General features: G+C 48.9%; 3 protein-coding genes across 3 annotated transcripts in view; all 3 read left to right on the top strand.

The window, feature by feature from the left end:
• The window catches only part of ABTB2 (ankyrin repeat and BTB domain containing 2), a 111,385-nt gene extending 105,740 nt beyond the window's left edge, over nucleotides 1–5,645 (top strand). Inside the window, exons 14-17 of the mRNA XM_058025945.1 lie at nucleotides 302–392; nucleotides 2,021–2,089; nucleotides 2,489–2,602; nucleotides 3,881–5,645. Coding sequence (XP_057881928.1) covers nucleotides 302–392; nucleotides 2,021–2,089; nucleotides 2,489–2,602; nucleotides 3,881–4,078 — 472 coding nt within the window. The 3' untranslated portion in view covers nucleotides 4,079–5,645. The remainder of the gene's footprint in view (nucleotides 1–301; nucleotides 393–2,020; nucleotides 2,090–2,488; nucleotides 2,603–3,880) is intronic.
• An 8,022-nt stretch (nucleotides 5,646–13,667) lies between these two features.
• LOC131084660 (olfactory receptor 5G3-like) lies at nucleotides 13,668–14,609 on the top strand. The gene has a single exon (XM_058026294.1). It carries the CDS (start codon nucleotides 13,668–13,670, stop codon nucleotides 14,607–14,609), a length of 942 nt encoding a protein of 313 aa, XP_057882277.1.
• A 3,819-nt stretch (nucleotides 14,610–18,428) lies between these two features.
• On the top strand, nucleotides 18,429–20,078 carry LOC131084945 (olfactory receptor 5B21-like). The gene is made up of 4 exons (XM_058026701.1): nucleotides 18,429–18,844; nucleotides 19,376–19,740; nucleotides 19,772–20,023; nucleotides 20,071–20,078. The coding sequence occupies exons 1-4, from the start codon at nucleotides 18,429–18,431 to the stop codon at nucleotides 20,076–20,078; spliced, it is 1,041 nt and encodes a 346-aa protein (XP_057882684.1).
• Nucleotides 20,079–21,294: the final 1,216 nt, after the last annotated feature.

Below are 21,294 nucleotides of genomic sequence, written 5' to 3' on the forward strand. Positions count from 1 at the left end.
TTGCTCCAGCTTTCACACTGGCCTGGTGCACTTGCAGTTTGCAGTTTCTTTCTCTGTTCTTGGCATAGAAACAGGGTTTGCCACCTATCACAGGGTGGGATTAGATCATATCCAGCCAATTTACAGTTTTAAATTGTCCCTGAACTAATCATCATTAAATTAAAGAAAATGTTTCAATTTTCAGCTTGCAAAGAACAAGGAGGGATCTTTGTTTTGCCCTTGCTGTTTGTGATGAGTGTGTGGCACACTAATACAGTTAAATCAAATCTTCTCAATTAAATCTGTTTAAAACCATTCCCAGGTTCAAGACACTAATGACCAATAAAACAGAGCACGACGGCCACGGCAGCAAGACTGTAGAAATCAGTGATATGAAATACAACATTTTCAAGGTATGGGACTTAATCCAACTCTTTCTTTATTCTTTTTCATCTTTTTCTTTCCTCAACTACTTGAAGGTAAGACAAACCCAAGTAGTAATATCATAAGTAGATAATAAGTAATACCATAATTAGGTAATATTACAAGTGGAAATGGAGTACTTTTCAACAGATCTGAATTTAAGGAGTTTTCTGAAATACCCTTTTCCCAAAGTTCCAGCCTTAAAACAGACTCTTCCAGTCTACATTCTTATTGTCTTCCTAGGCAGCTGACTTCTCCATAATGCAGGAGAAACTAGTCTTCTACTGAAAAGTAGTTTTATACTTTTAACACACCATTTTCATACTTTTTACACCACCATTTTTATGCTTTGCTAAGCAAAAAGTAACTTATTTACAGCAGGTGCATTGCCAAGCATCATATTAATTCAAATCAGATGATAAGAAATCAATGGTGTCCCTGTCAAGAAAGGCTCAGAACTGAGAATTGTGCTTTGCTTTTATGACATTTCCGTGTTTAGTGGAGGAACAGGGAGATGTGAAGTGCAGAATAGGTCATGTTACTGTTTCACTAAAGGGTTGAGGGTTTTTTTTCTCTTTTTATAAGCAAACAAACCTGGTCTGTTGGTCAGCAGTGCTGTTATCCCACTAGAGGGAAATAAGTTGACCATGAGAACATCTTTGTTCTGCTTGTAAGGGGCTGTACAAGTTTTGTGTTGGACAAGTGACATCCAAATTTTGCAGCTTCAAGCCACAACAGAGAAGAAAATGTAACTGAGTATTGAAATAAGCTTCCTTAACAGCATTTGTACATCAAAAGGTTTCTAAAGATAAACTTGTGCTTCAGTGGAGGGAGAGAGACAAATCAGAAAGAATTGAAACAGTGCAGTATTTGACAATTTGATGGTAAATACAGTCAGAGGAGTTAAGGAGAGGCAGGCTCAGGTAGGGTGGAGGATGCTGAGCCACCAGAGATGTGGGTCCTGCTCAGGGTGCTGCATGTAACTCTGTTAAACAAATAAGGCAATCTCACAAGGACCAGCTCAGTTTTGTTCCCAGCCCTGTTAGGAATGGCAAGCAGAGCTTGCAAGCCCCACACAGCACCCAGGACATTTCTGTGATCCAACAGCAGATCCATTCCCTCCCCTGACGCTGCCTGGGCTGGGGGTGGCACATGCAGATCAAAGAGCAGGAGCTGCCTCTTGCTCTCCCTGCAGACAATTAATGCCTTTTCCTCCGGGCCTGAAGAGGGGCTGGAAGCTGATTAGAAGCCCAGCAGGGATGTGAGTGGCTGGGAGGTCCCCGGGATGCTCACGCTGGGCTGGCTGGCAGCTCCGCATGTGACCGGCCTGCCCGGCTTCAGCAGCCCAGATCCCAGACAAGGACAGTGGTGTTGCTCAGAGACACACTGTCACCCTCAGCCCAAGGTCCCCAGCAGGGCCCTTTTCAGGGCCCAAGAGAAAAAAGGACTGCTAGAAAGCAGCAGATTTGCTACGCCAGGGAGTGAGAAAAAAGCCACCAGCGGAGGTGAGAGCCAGCACAGGACACGATTCCCGTCTGCTCAGGAAGGGGAGCACAGCCATCAACAGCCCCTTGTGACTGCCCTGATAACTTCATGCCTGGCCTTCTTCCCATTCCAGATGCTGATGCAGTATTTATACTATGGAGGGACAGAATCCATGGAAATTCCCACCACTGATATCCTAGAGGTGAGAGAGCTTTTTCTTCCAAGTCTTGCCAAGTGCGCTGGGGCATAAAACAGAGTTGAAAGGCAAAATCCAGGAGCTAACAGCAGGCTCCCATTCAGTCCAGGAGCATATTTAACGCTTGGAAATGAGCTTTAAAATTTCAAAACATCGCTGCTTGGTGTTTCTGTGTCGTGCTGACAGAAAGGAAAGCAAATATGCTTGTGGGAGGAGCTTTGCTTAGAGGGGAAATGTGTCAGTCTGTCACTTCAGCATGGAGCAGCCTTTTTGCTGTTTGATGAGGACTTGGTCATTAAAACAGCGAGTCAGAGACTTTTCAGAGAGGAAATCATCCGTCCTGTTTGCCTTCCCCAGGCCTTTCAAGCCTCATGATCTCAAATAGCCTCTCTCTTGTCCCCATAGCTGCTGTCGGCTGCCAGCCTGTTCCAGCTGGACGGCCTCCAGAGACACTGTGAAATCCTCTGTGCCCAGACCATCAGCATGGACAACTCTGTCAACATCTATAAATATGCAAAGGTAGATCCAACCCCCCTGGTTTGAGAACCCCAGTGAGCAGCCTGTGTGCTGCTGCTGCTAACTAAAAACCCCAGGTGGGCACCCTCCCTGCAGGTAACTCCTCCCAGCCACAACACGAGGGAGATGATTCCCAGCTCCAGGCTGGAAAGTCCTGCACAGCCCCAGTGTGTTTTCTTGTCTGGAGCAATCATGGATGAAATGGATGGGGGATCCCTGCAGAGTAGGGGAAAGCTGTCTTAACGGGCTGATACAGCAACATCAGCAAATCCTGAGGGATTCAAATCCTGGGAGCAGCAGGGGCAATTGATCACACCACAGCAACTACAGAGTGAACCCTTTCCTGGCACCCCTGCTGCTAGAAAATATTCTTTTCAGCTCCAAAAGGAACATAAAGTCTGTTGTGTGACAGATACACACCTCTGTAGCAAATAACATAAATCAGAGAAATGCTCTGCTCTTCCTGGAATTTTGCAGGATCAGATCCTCTAAAGACAGGGAGAAAACTGCACAGAGGGCTGATAATGATTTTTTTTCCCACTGTGTGTGTATTGTCCCACTGATGTTTTTCAATTTTTTCTCACATTGGGTTGGTTTCTTTCAGACCTAAAATTTAACAGTGTGCAGTGGTAAAAAGGGGAAACAGCATTCCCTACTGGCCATTATGTACTTTTCCTTAAATTATTATTTGCACAGAATTCCCAGGAAGAGGCTGTGTGTGCACAGAGCTTCTTAATATTGAATTTGAGTTTCGTTGTTCTTGTTACTGATGCTGAAGCAAAAGGAGCCAGGTCCCAGGCAGAAATCACCTCGTGGTGGTTCAGGAGTGCGGCATCCATGTTCTCCTGTGTTCAGCCCCTCCCTGATGGGCTGAGGCTCCCGTCCTGTGACCCGTGTCCTGATTGCCCTGAGCCCTGCTCACCATCTGCCGGCACAGCAGCGTTGTTGTGTGCTGTGGCTCAGCCAAACAGGTACCTTGGCCACCTCATCAGCCAGCTGCTCTGCTGCAGGAAGGGAAGGGGCTGGAGTGCAGGCCAGCAGCTCTGCCAACAGCAGGCCAGCAGGGAAAGGAATCAAAAAAGCCTGGATGCCCCCCTGCAAAAAGCACCAGGAGAAATGATCAGACAAAATCCTGCCTTCGGTGCTTTTCCACTGTTACTCCTGTCTTTTAATGCTTTCCATGAGACAAAAAGCAGAAGAGCATTAGGAATGAGAGACTCAGGGATGTCATTTAGGTCTGTGATGTACAGAAGGAGTTAATAATGCTGCTGTCTTCCTCAGATTCACAATGCACCAGAACTGGCCTCTTTCTGCGAGGGCTTCTTCCTCAAGCACATGAGCTCCCTGCTGGAGCAGGACTCGTTCAAGCAGCTCATCTACAGCAGGAACAGCAAAGTGCAGGGCCTGGACCCTCTGAGGGACCTGCAGGCAGCCCTGGCCGGGCGCCTGCACTCGGTGTACGTCACCTCCAGGGTGTGAGGCAGCCCCAGTCCCGCTGGCAAACCGCGCTGCTCTGGGGCTGGCTGCCCCCTGCACCTTCCTGAGAGTGCCCTGGAGCCTGAACGGGCACCCCCCGTGCCCAGGGAGGGGAGCTGCCTTTCTGTGCTGCTGCTGCTGCTGCTGCTGCCACAGGAACAACACTGTCACACAACCACACTGCCATGGCCCAGACACCAGCTGGGCTGCAGGGGAGAGCCCCAACCGCGGCCAGGGGCGCTGCCCTTTCCACGAGCATGGCGCCGGCCCGTGGAGAAAGAGGCAATTGAGCTAAGCCCAGCACTAATACATGGGCTTAGGTTCATCCACACAGATGTTTTCCCTGTAAAAAGGCTGCCTAGAAGGAGTTTCCTGATCCTAAAGCCCATCCCACGAGCCATCTGTCTGCACACAAATACTTCCCCTCAGTAGTACCAGCATCTGTGCATCGCTACAGACTGACAGAAACTTCCCCCACAACTGTTTGCACCTTGAGAGAGAGGTTTTGTATGTTCAAAGCTGAGTAGAAACTAATACTAACACTGAAATTACTCACTCTTTAAGCCTAATATGAGGAGCTGAGCTGGGGCGGGGAGGGGAGGGGAGAGTTCGGGGTTTGAGTGTTTTGAAATACAATTTCACTGTGCCAGTTGTTAATCTGGATCTGTTTTGAGGAGAAAGAAAAAGACTGTCTACCCTTTTGCTGTCAAGGTCTGATAGTGTCAGTCAGTCATTTTCTTCACCTTAAAAGCCTGTTTCTGGACATTGCCTGTGAGACCTGATCTCACAAAAGACACTTTGTAGAAGGCTCAGGTGTAGCAGGAGCTGGCAATAGGCTGAAACACTGCCCAGTTGCAATAAAAGCAATAAAAGCCTCCCCTGGCCTCCAAAGAACATCCAGTTCAGTGGCTTGCTCTCTCTCTGGAGCTGGCTGGGATTAAGGAAAGACCTCTAGCTATTCCCACTGAGCTGGGCTAAGCACCCTCCAAAAATCATTTGCCAGGACATTTCCATTTGTTGTAGATGGGTGAACAAGAGGAAAACAAATTTTAAGTGGAGAACTATTTATTCCTTATTAGAAATTCAACAATTTATTCCCATTGTATCTAAACACAGTGGAAGGAGGAGGCTCAGCTGGGCCCGGGCTCCAAAGCCCAGCACAGACACAGTTTAGATAAAGGGAAGGAGAAGGAACCACCAGCATCTCCCAGCAAATCCATCAAAATCTGACATGGCCTTGTTCCTAAAGGATTTACACAGAGGCAAATTGCATGCATGGATAAGGATTTTTAGTCAGCTGACAGGTTGGTCAGGGCACACTCCCTTTGTGCTTTAGGTACACATCTGCTGAACATCACCAGCTCCAATAACCCTATTTATTACAGAAAGCCATACAGGGGGGTCAAAATTATCACTGAGAAATGCCACAAAAGGCTTTATTTTGGAAAGTATTTTCAAGTAGCTGCTCCAGCTATCTGTACAAATATGTAGGTCCTCTTTTGTTGCTGTAATATTACAATGCTTTGTTTAATTGTACATTAATGTTGTCATTTATGTAAATGTACCGGGATTTTATTAACAACGTAATTTTAAAATACACAGGTGCTGTTATTTGTTCTGTGCCTCTTAACAGTAGGAAAAAAAAAGATTTAAAGACACTTATGTGGAAAAGGCTGTTGCAATTGAAGCATCTTAAATTGGTTTTGGTGTACATAAATCTAATTTAAGGGATACAGAGGCATTCATTTCCCCTTCTTAGGCTCAGACATTTTTGTGAAGTTAAAAAGTTTAACTTGCATTTTTCCCTAGCTGGAATAAGATTACCTGCTTTCCACCAGAAAGCAGCAAATGTAGTGTCCAAGAAACCCCTAATTCCAGGATTCTTCTCTGCAGCAGGAAAAACAGTGAGGGTTAAAGTAACTCTTAGGTCAGAGGTATTAAAAAAATAAACAGGTGATCCTTCCATGTCACCTCAGATCCCAAAGGCCAGAAGGGCTCTGCTTGGGGCTCTCTGGGAGGATTGATGGAGCACAGGACTCATCCAAGAGGTAAGGAGTATAAAAGCTTAAGAGCAAGAATTTGACCCAGAAGTATCCTTTTTTTCTCCTTATTTGGAAACCTGCCAGCATAAACAGGGACTGGTTCTCAAGAATCATGGAATACAAACACCTCAGATTCCCTTTGGAGCACTTTAATGAGTAGGCTAAACAGAAATTCCTTGTGAAACCAGTTGTACACTGCCTGTATTTTATAGAGTGCTTCCCGGGGAGCCTGAGAAAGTACCAGAGCAGCTTGCCCAGCTTTGGGGAAGCACAGAACTGGCCACAATGACATCATTCCAGGGAGCAGAGGAAATAAACATCTGCCTGAACAGGCTCGATGACTTCCAGCCTGAAATAAAGCCCTTTTGGCTCTCTAATAAGGCTTTGCACAGCAGGCAGGCCCTGGCTAATGCAGCAGCACCACTCAAAGGCCCTTTGCCCTCGCCAAATGCTGCCCAGGCAGGCAGCCCCTGCTTCCTGCACCTGCCACAGGGGGGAGGCAGGACACTCCCCAGGGAATGGGGCAGCAGGCTGCTGTCACACTGCTTGTGGCACAGGACAGGGCTCCAGAGCTGGACCTGCCTCCCCAAAGGGCAGACTGGAGCCTGAGGGATCCATTAATCCACAGAATGGTGCACTTGGCGTTATTTGCTCAAGAAAAACAAGGGCAGAAAAAAGAGTATCTTGTGATTAAATCACAGCAGAGCAAGGAAAATGGAGTGACACAACCCAGAGCTGGAGTCATCTCAGTGCTGTCCCTATTCCTGTTGTTCCAGGCACAGGATTCACCTGCTGATCCTCTCTCCATGCTTAGCTCAGGCAGGAGAAGGGTTCCCGTGTCCCTCTCTCCATCCACAGCCCTGGCTCCCACACAAAGCCCTGCCCACACACCAGGGCCCTCACCTGCGATTCCCAGGTGCACAGGCAAACAGAAACCCAGCTCTGTAAGTTAAAAATTCCCAAGGGAATATCACCAGGAAAGGACACACCTTCCTCCTGCCCCTTACCCAGTGCTTCCCACCCAGCTCCATTCTCCCTCTTGCTGCTCTGGGATGCCAGACCTGTCCTGGCAGCATTTCCAGCTGGCAGCAGCCTCAGTTTCCCTGGTTCTGCTCCCTCCCAGGACAAGGCTGGGTTCAGCTGGCTCCAGCTGTCAGAAGAGCTCAGGGCTCTCCAAGCAGGGCCGTGATTCCAGTGACAAGTAGGTCACATCTCGCCGCCACCTGCAGGGAGCTGCTCAGCCAGACGTGGCTGCCACATTTGCCTGCAATGAGCCACGGGACCCCGTCACTGTGGGGAAATTGTGGGAGAGGAGGGAGAGATCCTGCTGCAGTGGTCAGGAATGGGCAGACAGCGGCCTGGAGGGTGTGGAGCAGGCCGGGACTGATGCACCCGGGTGCTGGGATGTGCCCAGACCTGTCCTGGCGTGTCCCCGTGCTGGGACAGGCTCACAGGCTGAGCTGGCTTAGGCCGGGATTAAAGGCACGCTCTGCAATTAGAGGCACACCCGGCTCCTTCCGGCATTCCCAGCCCCATCTGTGCAGGGTTTGGAGAGAGGGAATGCTGAGAGTGTTCATCCCTAGTGTCCAGGCCATCTCTCTGCTTGTCATTCCTTGGAATAACAAAAAAAAAAGCATTTCCCTAAATGCATCAGGATGTTTCCATCCCTTTTTGGGGAGGGAAATACACCTAGAAACTAAGATCCTAAGGATTTCCAGAGAAGCAAAACAAGGACAGAGATGATGGAGTAAGCTTCCAATTTAAAAATTATTTCATGGACATAGGAATGATTCTTGTATGTTTTACAACTCCCCTTTTTATTCCTGGAATAATTTTAGATTTTATTTTCTTTTAACAAATCATCTAAATTTGAGAGGAAACAATAGAAAATTAATGCAGGGAGAGACTGTGGAATCATCCTGGAACGGTTTGGGCTGGAAGCCTCATCTCCGAGCCTGTCCTGGGCTGGCTCCTGTCCTTCAGCCACTCGCTGCAGGTGGACGTGGAAGTGATGGAGATGTGCAGGGAATGCTGCTTGGTTTTCCCTGCCTCTGGCAATTTGGCCATTCAAAAGACCAATTGACCTCTTCCAGCAGGAAAACATTTAAACAAGAGGTGCCAAAAAGAATTGGAGTGTCTGAACAATGAAATCTGAAAGAATCCGACTTCAAATCCCCCTGAATTGTCACTGGTCCAAATTCCATGGACAGGTCACTGTGGCCAGGAGTGTCCATTCCTGCTGGGAATGCCCTGGACCAGGATGTCATTTTCATTTTATGCTGGTGAAGACCCTCTGGGTGACCCCCAGTGACTGGAAGGACCAGACTGGGCTCCCAGGGCACTAATTCCAGGGGTTCTGTTTTTGGGAACAGCACAGGAGCCATTCCCTTGTCCAGATGAGCAGCCAGTGTTTCCCTGTCTGGGACAAGGGAGGTGGAAAACACGCTGGGTCAGTGGAGAGGGGCCTCCATGGGGATGGGAGGCTCCCGCTGCCGTTCCCATCTCCCTGCGGGCACGGAGGGCTGATCCCGGACCAGGACAAGGCGATGCTCCCGGCGCATCCCGGGGCGAGCGGCCCCAAACGGGCCGGGCCCTGCTCAGGTGCGCGGGGCGGGACCGGGGGATTGAAACCCCGGAGCCACCCCGGCCTCCTGTCCTCGTTCAGCGCTCGGTGCGGGGGCAGCGGCCGGGCCGGGCTCTCCGGGGGTCCAAGGTGAGGAATGGAGGCCTCGGGGTCCCATCCTGTACCTCCCTCTACCTCTGCTTCCTCCTGCCCTTATTCCCTTTTCTGCCCCCTTCTCCCTCCCCTCCTCATTCCCCCCTATTCCCCCTTCCTCTTTCCCCCGGGGCGCCGCACAATAAAGCCCAGAGGGCCGGAGCGGCGCCCCCGCTGCCCCTGGAGCCCCCACACGGGGCCGGGCCCGCTCGGCGGGACCCCCCATTGCAGTGCAAAGCACGGCCCGACACCGCCGGGGCTCCGGCTGTCCCTACATCACACTGGGGGGCCCCGGGGGGGTTGGGGCAAGTCCTGCTAGTCCGAGCTCAGAAATAAAACCCGAGGTTTTTTCTGGGACCAAACTCAGGAGCGCCGCGGCGGAGCCCGGAGAGCAGCGGGGCCGGGCTCGGAGGTGAGCGGGGAACGGGAGATTGGTGTCCCGGCACGGGGATCGCTGTCCTGGCACGAGGATGGGTGTCCCGATCCTGGGATCGCTGTCCCGGTGCAGTGATCGCTGTCCTGGTGTAGGGATCGCTGTCCCGGAGCGGGGATCGCTGTCCTGTCCCGGGACACGGGGCACGAAGGCGGCAGCAGCGGCGGGAGCTGCAGGCAGGGGACACCGGAGCTGCCTCGGCCGAGCGGGGCCCGGGGCAGATTCTGTAGGGGCCAAAATGAACATTTTAGAGTGAAATGTGAATTAATGTGCAGGGGCCAGAACGCACAGTTTGGGGTAAGGATGAAGTGGTCGATGCTCTCCGGAGGGACCAGCTCGGGCTGGCTCTGTGTTGCTGTGAATAATTTGCTTTATGGAACGAGACACCTGAGACTGCAGCGGGAATCCAGGGCTGGAGCCGGGAAGGAAACCTGGTCTGACCGCGGGAAGGGGAGAGGGGGTCAGGTGGGGCCCCCGTCGGTCACTGGAGCCGCCGCCGTGAAAGCGACGTGTAAGGATGAATAGCGAGATATAAGGGACGTATGGATTGTAGGGTTACCGATAACGATACATAACGGAGCTATAGAACGATCCTATAACGAGATATAAACAAGACTCCCCCATCGTCATCCTTCTCCCAGCCCCGCTGTGTTTTCAGGATCCTGGGGGAAGAGCCGGGCTCCGGACAAGGCTCCCGGGCACGGCGGGGAACTCTTGGGGTCCTGTGCGGGGCCAGGATTTGTCTCGGTGCTCCCCGCGGGTCCCTTTTGGCTCGGGGGATGCCGCGATCCTGTGCCCTGGAGGGTGGCACAGGGGCATCGGGGGGTTCTGCCCGCGGCGTTCGCGGCCCCGCCGGCCCAGGGCGGGTCAGAGGCGCGGCCGCCCCGGGAGCGCCCGGTGCTGCCGCCCCGTGGGCAGCGCCGGAACTGCGGCCCGGGACGGCGCCGCACCGCGGGAGCGGAGGGGAGCGGCACCCTTGGGAATGCTGGGGCACCCCGGGAGTGCTGGGATATCCTGGGAATGCCGGGGCACCCCGGGAGTGCTGAGACATCCCAGGCAATGCTAGGGCGTTCCGGCAATGCTGGGGCATCCCTGGGAATGCTGAGACACCTCGGGAATGCTGGGGCATCGCTTGCCCGGGGCGCTGGGCTGCACATCCCTGATGTGGTGCAGAAAAAGGAAAGTCCTGGGTTAGTGGGAGGACGTTTCTGGAATGGAACTGGGAGAGGTGCCGATCATCCCATGGAATCCGGGGCTGCTTTGGCTCGGAAGGGAGCACGGGATCATTGACACTCTCCCGTCTGATTGCACAGCCAAGAACATCCCAAAGGGCCTCCTCACCCTCATGGACAGCAGGAATGTCTTCCATGGCTCCTGTTTGGGAATGGCAGTGGCTGTTGGGACCTCTGGCAGGAGCACCTGGAGACCAGGTGAGAGCAGCAATGGGATCATTCCAGCTGCTGCTGGAGGTGGTTTTCTCTATTTAGGATGTTCCTCTGATTGATCTTTTCACAGGAATTTTCTTTAGTGTATTTGAGAGTAATTCCAAGAATTTGGAAATAGTTGAAAAACAGAGCGGGAAAACTGTGAAGCTGATCCATTTCTAGTAATTCCAAACTTCTCCCACCACACCATTCTGTGTTTGGAACCAGCACAGGAGTGGGATCTTTGTCTTGTGCTGAAGAGCCTGTGGGTTGAACCTCGAGTAACAGACAGGGTTGAAGTTGTGTGGGAACTGCTGCTCCAGCTGGATCCCTATAAATCCATCAGGCCCGATGGGATTCATCCAAGAATCCTCAAAGAGCTGCTGATGTCAAAAACCTCTCTCAATTTTTTGAGCCGTCTTGGGAATCTGGAGAAGTTCTAGCTGACTGGAATCTTGTCTGGGTTTGAAAAGACAGATGTCTGTTAAGGAAGAGAGGAACTTCTTGTGAAATGGAAAATGTAAACTTCTCTCATGATTACTATGATTTTGAAACTAAGAGTTTCTCAGGCAAAGCTATGGGAATAGGAATAGCAGTTCTTTACTTGGGAAAAATTAAAATACAAATGCAATAGTACAAATAAACAACAAAAAAAACCACTGACAGAGTCAGAATACAACCTGACACTGTTGGTCAGGGTGTTGATAGCAGTCTGAATAGATGGTATTTGCAGTCTTCTTGGAGAGATAGATGTGGTTTTATTGAGGTAGTGATCTTGTGGAAAGGTGTAGTTTTCTTCTGAAGGTCCAGTGGTAGTGTAGATGGGCTTGGTTTTCTTCTGGGAATTTAGTGGAGAAGAAAGCTGTTTGTCTGGGAATCTAGTGGGAAAAGGTTTTCTCTGTTGTTCTAAATTTTAGATTATATCCAGGTAGGAATGTTTGGTTCCTCCCTCTGGGTGGACTCTCACAATGGGATGATGTAATTTTTATTATTTATGTAGTGGCACTCACTGGCCCATTAACAGAAGATATCTTTTGGAGGGAGGATTGGTTGTGGAAGAGATAAAGGTTTAAGCTGGGTGTTTGAAAAATGCTCCTCACCCAGAGGCTGGTTGGACTGACTCCCCAGACCAGAGGTCACAGCACCAAATATGACAGAGCTCAACAAAAATTTAAACAATGCCCTCGAGTACATGGTGTGACTTCTGGGGATGGGTTTGTGCAGGGCTGAGAGCTGGACTTGGGGATTCTTGTGGATCCCTTCCAACTCAGCATATTCTGTGATTCTCCTGGATTCTTGCAGCCTTCTTCTCTTGCAGCAATTTCATAGAATGCTGGAATGGTTTGGGTTGGAGAGGACCTTAAAGCTCATCTTGTTCCACACCCCTGCCATAGGCAGGGGCACCTTCCACTAGACCAGATCCCTCCAACCTGACCTTGAACACCTCCAGGCATGGGACAGGTGAGCAGTGGTTTGGGTCTAAGGAATTTGGAATGGGTAGAAAGGTGGTTCATCATCTCTGGTGACTGGAACTGCTGATGGATACCAGCTCCCATGGGACTGTGCCCCACCAGTGAGATTCCCCTCAGCTCACTGGTGTGATAAGGCCAAACACAGCATTTGTAGAGCTGAAAATCTCTAGAATGCTCAAAAATTGGTCACAACAGGGGGGGTTTTGCACTGTGGTTGCTCTGGGGAGTCCCCAAAGCCCTGTGGCTTACTCAAGGTGAGATAATCTCCTCTGTGTAATCACCTCCAAAGTCAGAAGCTCAGGGAAGCAATAACAACCTGCCTTGGGCTTTGTCACTCTCCCGGGGCTCCAGGAGCCTCTAAATCCCCAAATTACGTGGACAAATGTCTTTGCTGACAGTGGTATCTTTTTAAATTCACCTGCAGAGCACCTTAATAGCCACCTTGAAGAGCATCAGGAGGGAAGCAGGGAGACTGCAGGGATGTAGGGGAGGATCATCCTGGAGAACCATGAGTAGGGATAGCACATGCTGAGCCAGCCATCTCCTGTTGTTTTCTCTTGCAAAGAAGAAACAGCTTCAGCCTTCATCTCAGCTCCTGCCTGGAGGCTCCTGGGCTCCAGTTCCTCATTGTACTCTGGGATTAGCACCAAATCCAGGGGATCTGCTGCAGATGTGGGGTGAGGACACCCCGTTGGAAAACTCCCTCTGGGTACCTCTCACTGACCACAAAGGGCTCCTGGATGAGGTCTGGCAGTTTTCCTGTAAGGAACACTTATGGATCTTACTATTGCTGATTTAAGGCATGTCCAAAAGGTGATTTTTAATTCTTTTTCCCCCCAAAAAAATAAAAATTTTCAGGAGGAGATTGCTGAGCTTTCAGTGTTGCATGTTTTTGTTTGAAGACTGCAGGAACAGAATAATGAGCTGGGAAAATCTTTTAGGAAAATCATCAGGAGGGAGGGGAGACTTCATAGTCAGGAAGTTTTGGGTGCCCCTCCTCTGGAAATGTTCAAGACCATGCTGGATGGGGCTTGGAACAATCTGGTCTAGTGGAAGGTGTCCCTGCCCATGGCAGGGGTGCAATGAGATGGTCTTCAAGATCCCATCCAACCCAAACCCTTACAGGAGTCTGTGGAGAAGACACAAAGCAGGTGGTTTGCAGATGCCCTTCTACAGAAAGAAGAATAATCAATTCTGTGCTGTCTTTTACAGCTTTATTGGGTTTCTCAGTGTTTCAGGTTGTGCTGGATGATTTCAAAGTCCCAGGCTGAAGACACACAGGGGATTGAAGGCAGCACCAGGGTAAAGCTCCTCAGGGCTGTGTAACCTACAGCTTCTCCCTGCCCATGCCATGACTTCCACCCAGCACTGTGTATCAATCTGTGCCTAAACTCTTGTTTTAGATCTTGTAGGACTGTCTCCAAACAGATCCCACTGCAAAGAGGGTTTTCCAGCTGGAGGAAACCTCCAGCAGGGAGTTCACACAGACAACACACTTTGAAGCAATGCCAGGAATAAATTGCACCCAAGCAACGGAGTTCAGCTTGGCAGGATTCACCGAGGACTCGGCAACTCAGGTCACCCTCTTCCTGCTCTTCCTGCTCACCTACCTTGTCACCATCCTGGGGAACCTGGGCATGATCACCTTGATCAGAGCCAGTGCCCTGCTCCATTCCCCCATGTACTATTTCTTGGGCAACCTGGCTTTTGTGAACCTCTGCACTTCCACCACCATCACCCCCAGGATGCTGGCTGGGGTTTTTCTGGGGAAGAAGGGAATCACCTATGCTGGGTGCATGGCTCAGATATTCACTTTTGGCCTGTTTCTGGTCACTGAGTGTTTCCTGCTGGCTGCAATGGCCTATGACCGATTTGTGGCCATTTGCCACCCCCTGCTCTACCTCCTTGTGATGTCCCCAGAGCGCTGCTCTCGGCTGGTGACCGGCTCCTACCTCCTGGGGCTGACCAACGGCGTGGGACAAACCTTTGGCATGTCCAGCCTGTTCTTCTGCAGCTCCAGCACCATCGACCTGTTCTTCTGTGACATTTCCATGCTGATCTCCCTCTCCTCCTCTGACACCACCCTCAGCCTCCTCATCCTGAGGACTTCTTCATCCTTGCTCGGTGTTCCCAGCCTGCTGGTGGTCCTGGTGTCCTATGTGGCCATCATCTCCAGCATCCTGAGCATCAGCTCAGCCGAGGGCAAGCGCAAAGCCCTCTCCACCTGTGCCTCCCATCTCGCCGCCCTCAGCACCTTCTATGGGCCACTGATTTTCATGTACCTAATCCCCAGGGCAGACACCTCCAGGGGAGGGGATAAATGGGCTGCTGTGCTCTACACTGTGGTGATCCCCATGCTGAACCCCTGGATCTACAGCCTGAGGAACCGGGAGGTGAAGGAGGCTTGGAGGAGACTCAGGAAAATAAAATTAGCTTGGACATTTTAACGTTGTGGGGATGTGGGTGATACGCTGGGATTTTTGTGAAATATGTAGAGAGACATTTCTGGGGCCTTCTGCACTTTGATTTAGATGATGTGCTGGCTGATTCAGTATCAGCTGAAAATAGCAATTTCACTCCAGTTTTGGTGTTTGGATGAGGCTTAGAGCAGCCTGGGCTAGTGGAAGGAGTCCCTGCCCACAGCAGGAGGTTGGAACTGAATAAGATTTGGGGTCCCTTCCAACCCAAACCATTCCAGAATTCTGTGACACATTTGGTGTTAAAGCACTGCATATATGAAAAAACCCCAAACCCTCCAAATCAGTGCATTATCTCACCCTGTGCCAGATCCATGGTGAAATCCAGAGTGATGAGACTCTCCTAGATACTCAGAACAACTTGGGATGGAGGAGAAGCTGCTCAGTTGGATTAAATCAAGCCAGAACCAAGGTAGTTTGCCGATTTAGTGATGACACAAAACTCATAGGCACTCAGGGTCAGTCAGCTGAATCCTTTTTTCCCAAATCTTGCCAATAATTCCCTGGTTATTATTTAGTCAGGCTGCCTGGCTGAATCCCCCTGAGCTGTTTGTGCTCCTGTTCCTCTTTCCTCAGCTGTGCTGAGCCCCCATGGCAGGCCCCAAAGGGCCTCAGCTCACACGTCCACAGATGTGGAGACAACATTCTCAAGAGGCACTGGGGGAGGTTTGGGTTGGAAAGGGAAAATTCCTTCATGGGAAGGGCTGTCCAGCCCTGGAACAGGCTGCCAGGGCAGTGGTGGAATCCTCATCCCTGGAGGGGTTTAAAAGGTGTGTGGATGTGGCACTTGGGGGCATGGATTGGTGGTGACCTTGGCACTGCTGTGGGAATGGTGGACTTGATGATCCCGGAGGGTTTTTTTCCAACCTAACCAATTCTGTGACTCTGTGATCAGGACCATGAACTGGGACCTCTTTGTGTATCTCCTGCTCTTCTTCCACCCTTCTGTTCCTCCCTGCCACCCTCAGGGCATTGTTTAATTTGGGTGCAGACAAGATTGTACATTTTTTCTTTAAATAGGACTAAAGATTATTTTAAATGCTTTATTTAAAACATAAACCCCCCATAATTTTTAATTGATTAAAACATTAAGGCATTTAAAACATAAGCCCCAGAGCAGCTCTTTTTGCTCCGAGGCCTTACAGCCATTGTTTGGCAATACAAAAATATTTGAAAAATATTCAATATTTGGAAAATGTTCAATATTTTAATAATATTTTGAGAAAGCATTTCATGGTTTTAATTTCTTTGTCCAGCTGGTCTTGCCTTGGCCATCAGCTGACCTTTAAACAGGAACGTGAGCCCTTAATGAATTAAACCCTGAGTCTCTGGCCGTGGCACTGTCACTGTGCATGCTGTGGCTTTGTGCTGGAGCTGCTGCTCTCAAACCCAAAAGGTTTTGGGTTGTGGTGCAAGTGGGGATTGGGGAAAGGAGGGTGAACTGTGTCCAGCTTCTGTGGGAACAGCACCTGACCATGCACGAGAGGAGCTGGAGGCACCGTGTGGGAAGGAGATGGAACGTCCAGCACTGATGTTTGCTCCTGGTGGACACACATTCCTCACACCTTCCTCAGGGGCCACCCTGTGTCCCTGCCCCTGGCAGGGCATTGGAATGAGAGGAGCTTTAAGGCCCCTTCCAACCCCAGCCATCCCAGCATTCTCTGGCTGGCACAGTTTACTCCCCGTGAGTCTCCTGAACTCATTTTGGAGAACACATTGCAAAATTGCTTTTGAAAATGAGGTTTCCTGATGGAGCTTGTGGACTTCAGCTCCAGGACCTGTATCTTAACAATCAGAGAGGGTGAAATTTTAGGTGGTTTTGAGACAATTTTTTGCTGGTTGCAGAAAATTGTCCTTCCCAAGTGTTTGCAGAAGGATATAATAACAAATAACTCCAGGAAATTGTGAAGGTTCCTCCTGATTGCAAAACATGTATTCCAGTACATCTGAACCTTCATTCCTAACTCCAGTTTTGGATGAATGTTCCTCATATCAGCAGAATTAGGAGGCACACTCTGGCCAAATTGACTGAAGGGTCAATATGAACCTAAAAGTCTTAAATTCAGCTCATCATTATCACCAGAAAATGTAAAAATAAATTGTAGCAGGAAAGTTCCTGCAGAGTTTTCCTTTCATCCTGATTGGCAATTGCAACACTTCTCCAAACCCTGGGCTGTCTCTCAATCCCCAAATCTCCATTTCTTACACCAGTTCTTTTTAATTCCCTGTGATTCCAGGAAATTATTTATATATTCTAAGAGATACATTTAAATGTATGCAATTACATATAATATATAAAATAAAATTATATTATTACTTATAATTTATAAAACAAAATTATATATATTAGGAAAATATTAATATTTATTAAGTAATTACATCTCTAACTGCATATATAAATTAAACCTCTGTATTAACTTTATATAGTAAAATATTCATATATTTAATTATATATATATAGTGGTAAATAAATTGTCAAACTGCCTGAAACTAATTTAATTATTTTAACTAATGGTCTTTATTTACCAGTGCAGGTCTCCTTTTTAAGGAGCTGCTTCCAAAGTCATCCATTCCCAAGGGAAATTTCCTCCTCCAGGGCTGGGCAGTGACAAACCCCTTGGTGTTCCTGTGAATGAGGACTGCAAACAGCAGATTTTTTGGTCAAGTTTTAATGCTTTTTGTGAAGGTAAATTTGTGAAGGTAAATTATTCCCACACTAACACTGGGTTTATTTCTTCCTGGAAATTTTGGTCTGGGAGATAAAATCTGATCAAGCAAAAAGGACCCTGAGAGGTGAGGAAACAGGTGAGTTTTTGCCAAAATAAGGCTGCAGGGAGTTGATCTGTTGCAAGGAGAGGGCTTGAGGGCTCACAACAAATAATCATCCAGGCTCAGGGTCTCTGAGGTGAAACCCAGGAATTTATCATGAAATCCATGCTTGGGTTGGAAGGGACCTTATGGATCCTCCAGTGATGATCCATGGGCAGGGACACCTTGCACTTGCCCAGGTTGTTCCAAGCCCTGTCCAACCTGGCCCTGAAGATCCATCACTGCATACAGCACTACCTGGATTATTTCCCAAATTATAAATATTCTATTTATTTGAACTGTATTATCAGCCTCTTACTCCCCCTGTTAATTATGGCACCACAATGTTTTTGGGGCCACCAGACTTTTAAAACCCTTTTCTTTCTCCACACTTCTCACGGGAGTGACACAAGTATCACCATATTTAAAGGATTTTTTAATACACTAAATCTCCTGTTTGAACTTGAATTTCAGTTTCATGGGAAGGAAGAGAATAAATTTGGTTTATTTTAATTTGTTCTAACTCTCCTAAAGAAAATTTTAAAGATGTCCTGATCTCTCACCAGTGCTTTGTCTCCTTTGGATCTTCTAAACCAATGAGGTTTGGGGCTTTTTTTTTGTTGTTTTCAGTTTGTTTTTCAAATTCATAATGATTTCTAAAGTCAGGGTAAATTACTAGGGTTAATGCTTTGAATCTAATGAGATTCCCTTAATTTCTTCAGGAGGTGGTATAAACCTTCCACTGTGCAAAGTGATTTATCAAACCCAATCAGTGGCTAAACCTGACTAAAACCATTAGAAACAAACTCAGTAGGGAACTTTGACTACTTTAAAATGTATTTTGAACCAAACAGTAAATTCTGAAGTTCCTGAATTCCAGGCTGTGTTTGCCGATAAAAACACAGCCATTTTTAACAAGTTTGTGCAGAAAACGAATATCCTGACTCTCCATCTGGGCTTTCCCACAGCACCTGCATTAGGATGGCAGCCAAAGGAAATGGAAGCACCAGTGCTCACTTTGTCCTCTTGGGATTCTCTGAGCAGGGCCATGTCCAGGTTGTCCTGTTTGTGGTGCTCCTGGTGCTCCATGTGATCACCCTGCTGGGGAATGCGGGGCTGCTGGTGTTGATCAGGCTGGTTGCCCAGCTCCACACCCCCATGTACTTCTTCCTGAGCAGCCTGTCCTTCCTGGAGCTCTGCTATTCCTCCTGCATCACCCCCGGGCTGCTCCAGGCTCTCCTGCATGAGGACAAGGCCATTTCCCACACAGAGTGCCTCATGCAGTTCTATTTCTACGTGGCCTTCGCCACCACCGAGTGCTGCCTGCTGGCTGCCATGGCCTACGACCGCTGCGTGGCCGTCTGCCCTCCCTGCTCTACCCTTGTCCATGTCCCGAGGTCTCGGGTTGCTGTTGATATTTGCTGCCCCAAGATGTGCAGGATGTCTCTGCTTCGGCCTGCGCAACTGAAGAATGAGTCTGAACTCTTCACTTTTCGGTCTTGAGGTTGTTTATTAATTCTTATCTATAAAATTTTCTTTCAGCCCAGCAGAGGTCTGTTCAGCAAGGCAGCCACAGGCACTCTGACCGCCCCCGAGGCAGTGTTGTCCTTTTATACTACAAACTACATATATCATATTTACACTTAATTCCCAATATCTATCACCTATGCTAGACAGTGCATTTCTATTCTAAACCAATCCCAAAGTGCCAACATCACTGCAGAAAATGGAGAACAAGAAGAAGAAGGAAAAAGGCTAGACACGCCCTGATTCCTCCATCTTGTCTCCATAACCCCCATATCAAAAATACTAAAATTTACATTTTCACCCTTTGGTTATTTTGTTATTACACTATTCAAACCTGTGTGACTTTCACGTCCTCATACAAAGCTGGTAATTTGCTCCAAGCGTCAAAATCAAATCCCCAGGTGTTCTGGGCAGCATGCCAAGGTCTCCAAGCCCCCCGATGGGGTCTTTGGCAACTCTGGACACCTGGAGGGATGTACTGAGTTCCGACACCGAGGGATCTGTGCATGTCTGGTGGCCGGCTCCTGCCTGGCTGGGGTCACCAACGCCGCCCTCCACACAGGCCTGGCCCTCAGGCTGAGCTTCTGCGGCCCCATCGACTACTTCTACTGCGAGGGGCCCCCGCTCTTCGCCCTCTCCTGCACGGACCCCGCGCCCAACAAGCTGGGCATGTTGCTCATGGCGGGATTCAGCCTGGCTGCCACCGTCCTGGCCATCCTCCTCTCCTACGCCCTCAGCCTGGCTGCCACCATCCTGGCCATTCTGCTCTCCTATGCCCTCATCCTGGCCGCCGCCCTGGGCCGCAGGGAAGCGCGAGGCCTTCTCCACCTGCGCCTTCCGCCTGGCTGCCGTGGCGCTCTTCCACGGATCCCTGGTGTCCATGTACTGCCAGCACAGCTCCAGCAGCTCCCGGCAGCCAGACAAGGTGGCCTCTGTGTTCTACACCAAGGTGATGCCCATGCTGAACCCCTTCATCTACAGCCTGAGGAACCAGGAGGGGAAGGCCGGGCTCTGGAGGCTGATGGGGAGGAAACACTCAGTGAAAAATAGTATTTCCTTTTTGGTTTGTGTTTGCTGCCTGGTGTTTCAATTTCAGGAATTTAAGCCCTTCTTGACCACTTGTAAAGCTTGGGGACCAGGGACTCTTCATCTCCTCTGATTACAGCTACTTGGGACCATTTCCTTCTTTTAGGGAAAAAAAAAAGAGAAACTTTGCTCCATCTGCCCAATTGTCACACTCTTGGGTTGTTTAGACATCAGGATATCCCAGATAATGTAAAAATAAAATGCAGCAGGAGACTTTCTAAAGTGTTCTCCCTTCTTCCCAGTTAGCAGTTGCAGCATTTCTCCAAACCCCCAGCTGTTTCCCAGTCCCTGAATCTCCGTTTCTTACACTGGTTCTTTTTATTTCTATTTATTTATTTATATCCTTGAAATATATAATTGACCCAAGAAGTCAATTATATATTTCAAGGACAAATTTATATATATTTAAAGTTAAATATATATTAAGAAAAAATATAAAGAAATTCTATAAACAACCTTTCTTTATATGCATAAAGAAATATGTATTAAGATCTGTATACATATAAATTTATATATATAAAAAGTGGGACATAAACCCTCAGGCTACAATATATAGAATATATATATATATCAAACTTCCTGAAACTGATGGTGTTTACTTACCAGTGCAAGTCTCCTGCTGAAGGAGCTGCTTCCAAAGTCATCCATTCCAAGGGGAATTTCCAATGTACCACCACAGGGTGGGCAGTGACCCAACTCAAGGCCCAAGCTTGCTCAAAGAGCAGGGAGCCCTCATCTGGCATCTCCCATGGATCATGGTGGTATTACAACTGCTGCTCTCTATCCCAGGAATTCGTTCATATTTTGGTTTTATTATCAAACAGGCTTTGCTTAGTTTTGAGCAACTGTGTGATTTCCCCTCTAAAATAAACTGAGACAGAGAGGAAGGAAAAACAAACTGTTGGAACTACAGTGAAACTGAGCACAGAAGGAGTGGCAGGAACGCTGACCAGGAGTAAATATGGGGTAGAAGCAGTTACAGAATCCCAGAATCATTTAGGTTGGAAAAGCCCTCTAAGATCATGGAGCCCAACTGCTAACCCATATCTGAGCTCAGTGTGTAGAGTCAGACCTGAGAGGCCCTTCCAGACCTAAAGGGGCTCCTGGAGAGCTGCAGAGGGACTCTGGGCAAGGGCCTGGAGTGGCAGGACAAGAGGGAATGGCTTTTAGATTGGATATGGGGAAGAAATCCATCCCTGTGAGGGTGCTGAGGGCCCTGGCACAGGCTACCCAG

This window comes from Melospiza georgiana, chromosome 6, assembly GCF_028018845.1.
Source record: "Melospiza georgiana isolate bMelGeo1 chromosome 6, bMelGeo1.pri, whole genome shotgun sequence".
In the NCBI taxonomy this organism is placed as follows: Eukaryota; Metazoa; Chordata; class Aves; order Passeriformes; family Passerellidae; genus Melospiza; species Melospiza georgiana.

Bases quoted from the DNA above. Each gene is read 5' to 3' on its own strand.
- LOC131084660 (XM_058026294.1), top strand. From the start codon at position 13,668: ATGCCAGGAATAAATTGCACCCAAGCAACGGAGTTCAGCTTGGCAGGA.
- LOC131084945 (XM_058026701.1), top strand. From the start codon at position 18,429: ATGGCAGCCAAAGGAAATGGAAGCACCAGTGCTCACTTTGTCCTCTTG. The intron at 18,845-19,375 runs GTCTCGGGTTGC...TCAAATCCCCAG, and splicing joins ACCCTTGTCCATGTCCCGAG to GTGTTCTGGGCAGCATGCCA. The intron at 19,741-19,771 runs TCTCCTATGCCC...GGCCGCCGCCCT, and splicing joins CACCATCCTGGCCATTCTGC to GGGCCGCAGGGAAGCGCGAG.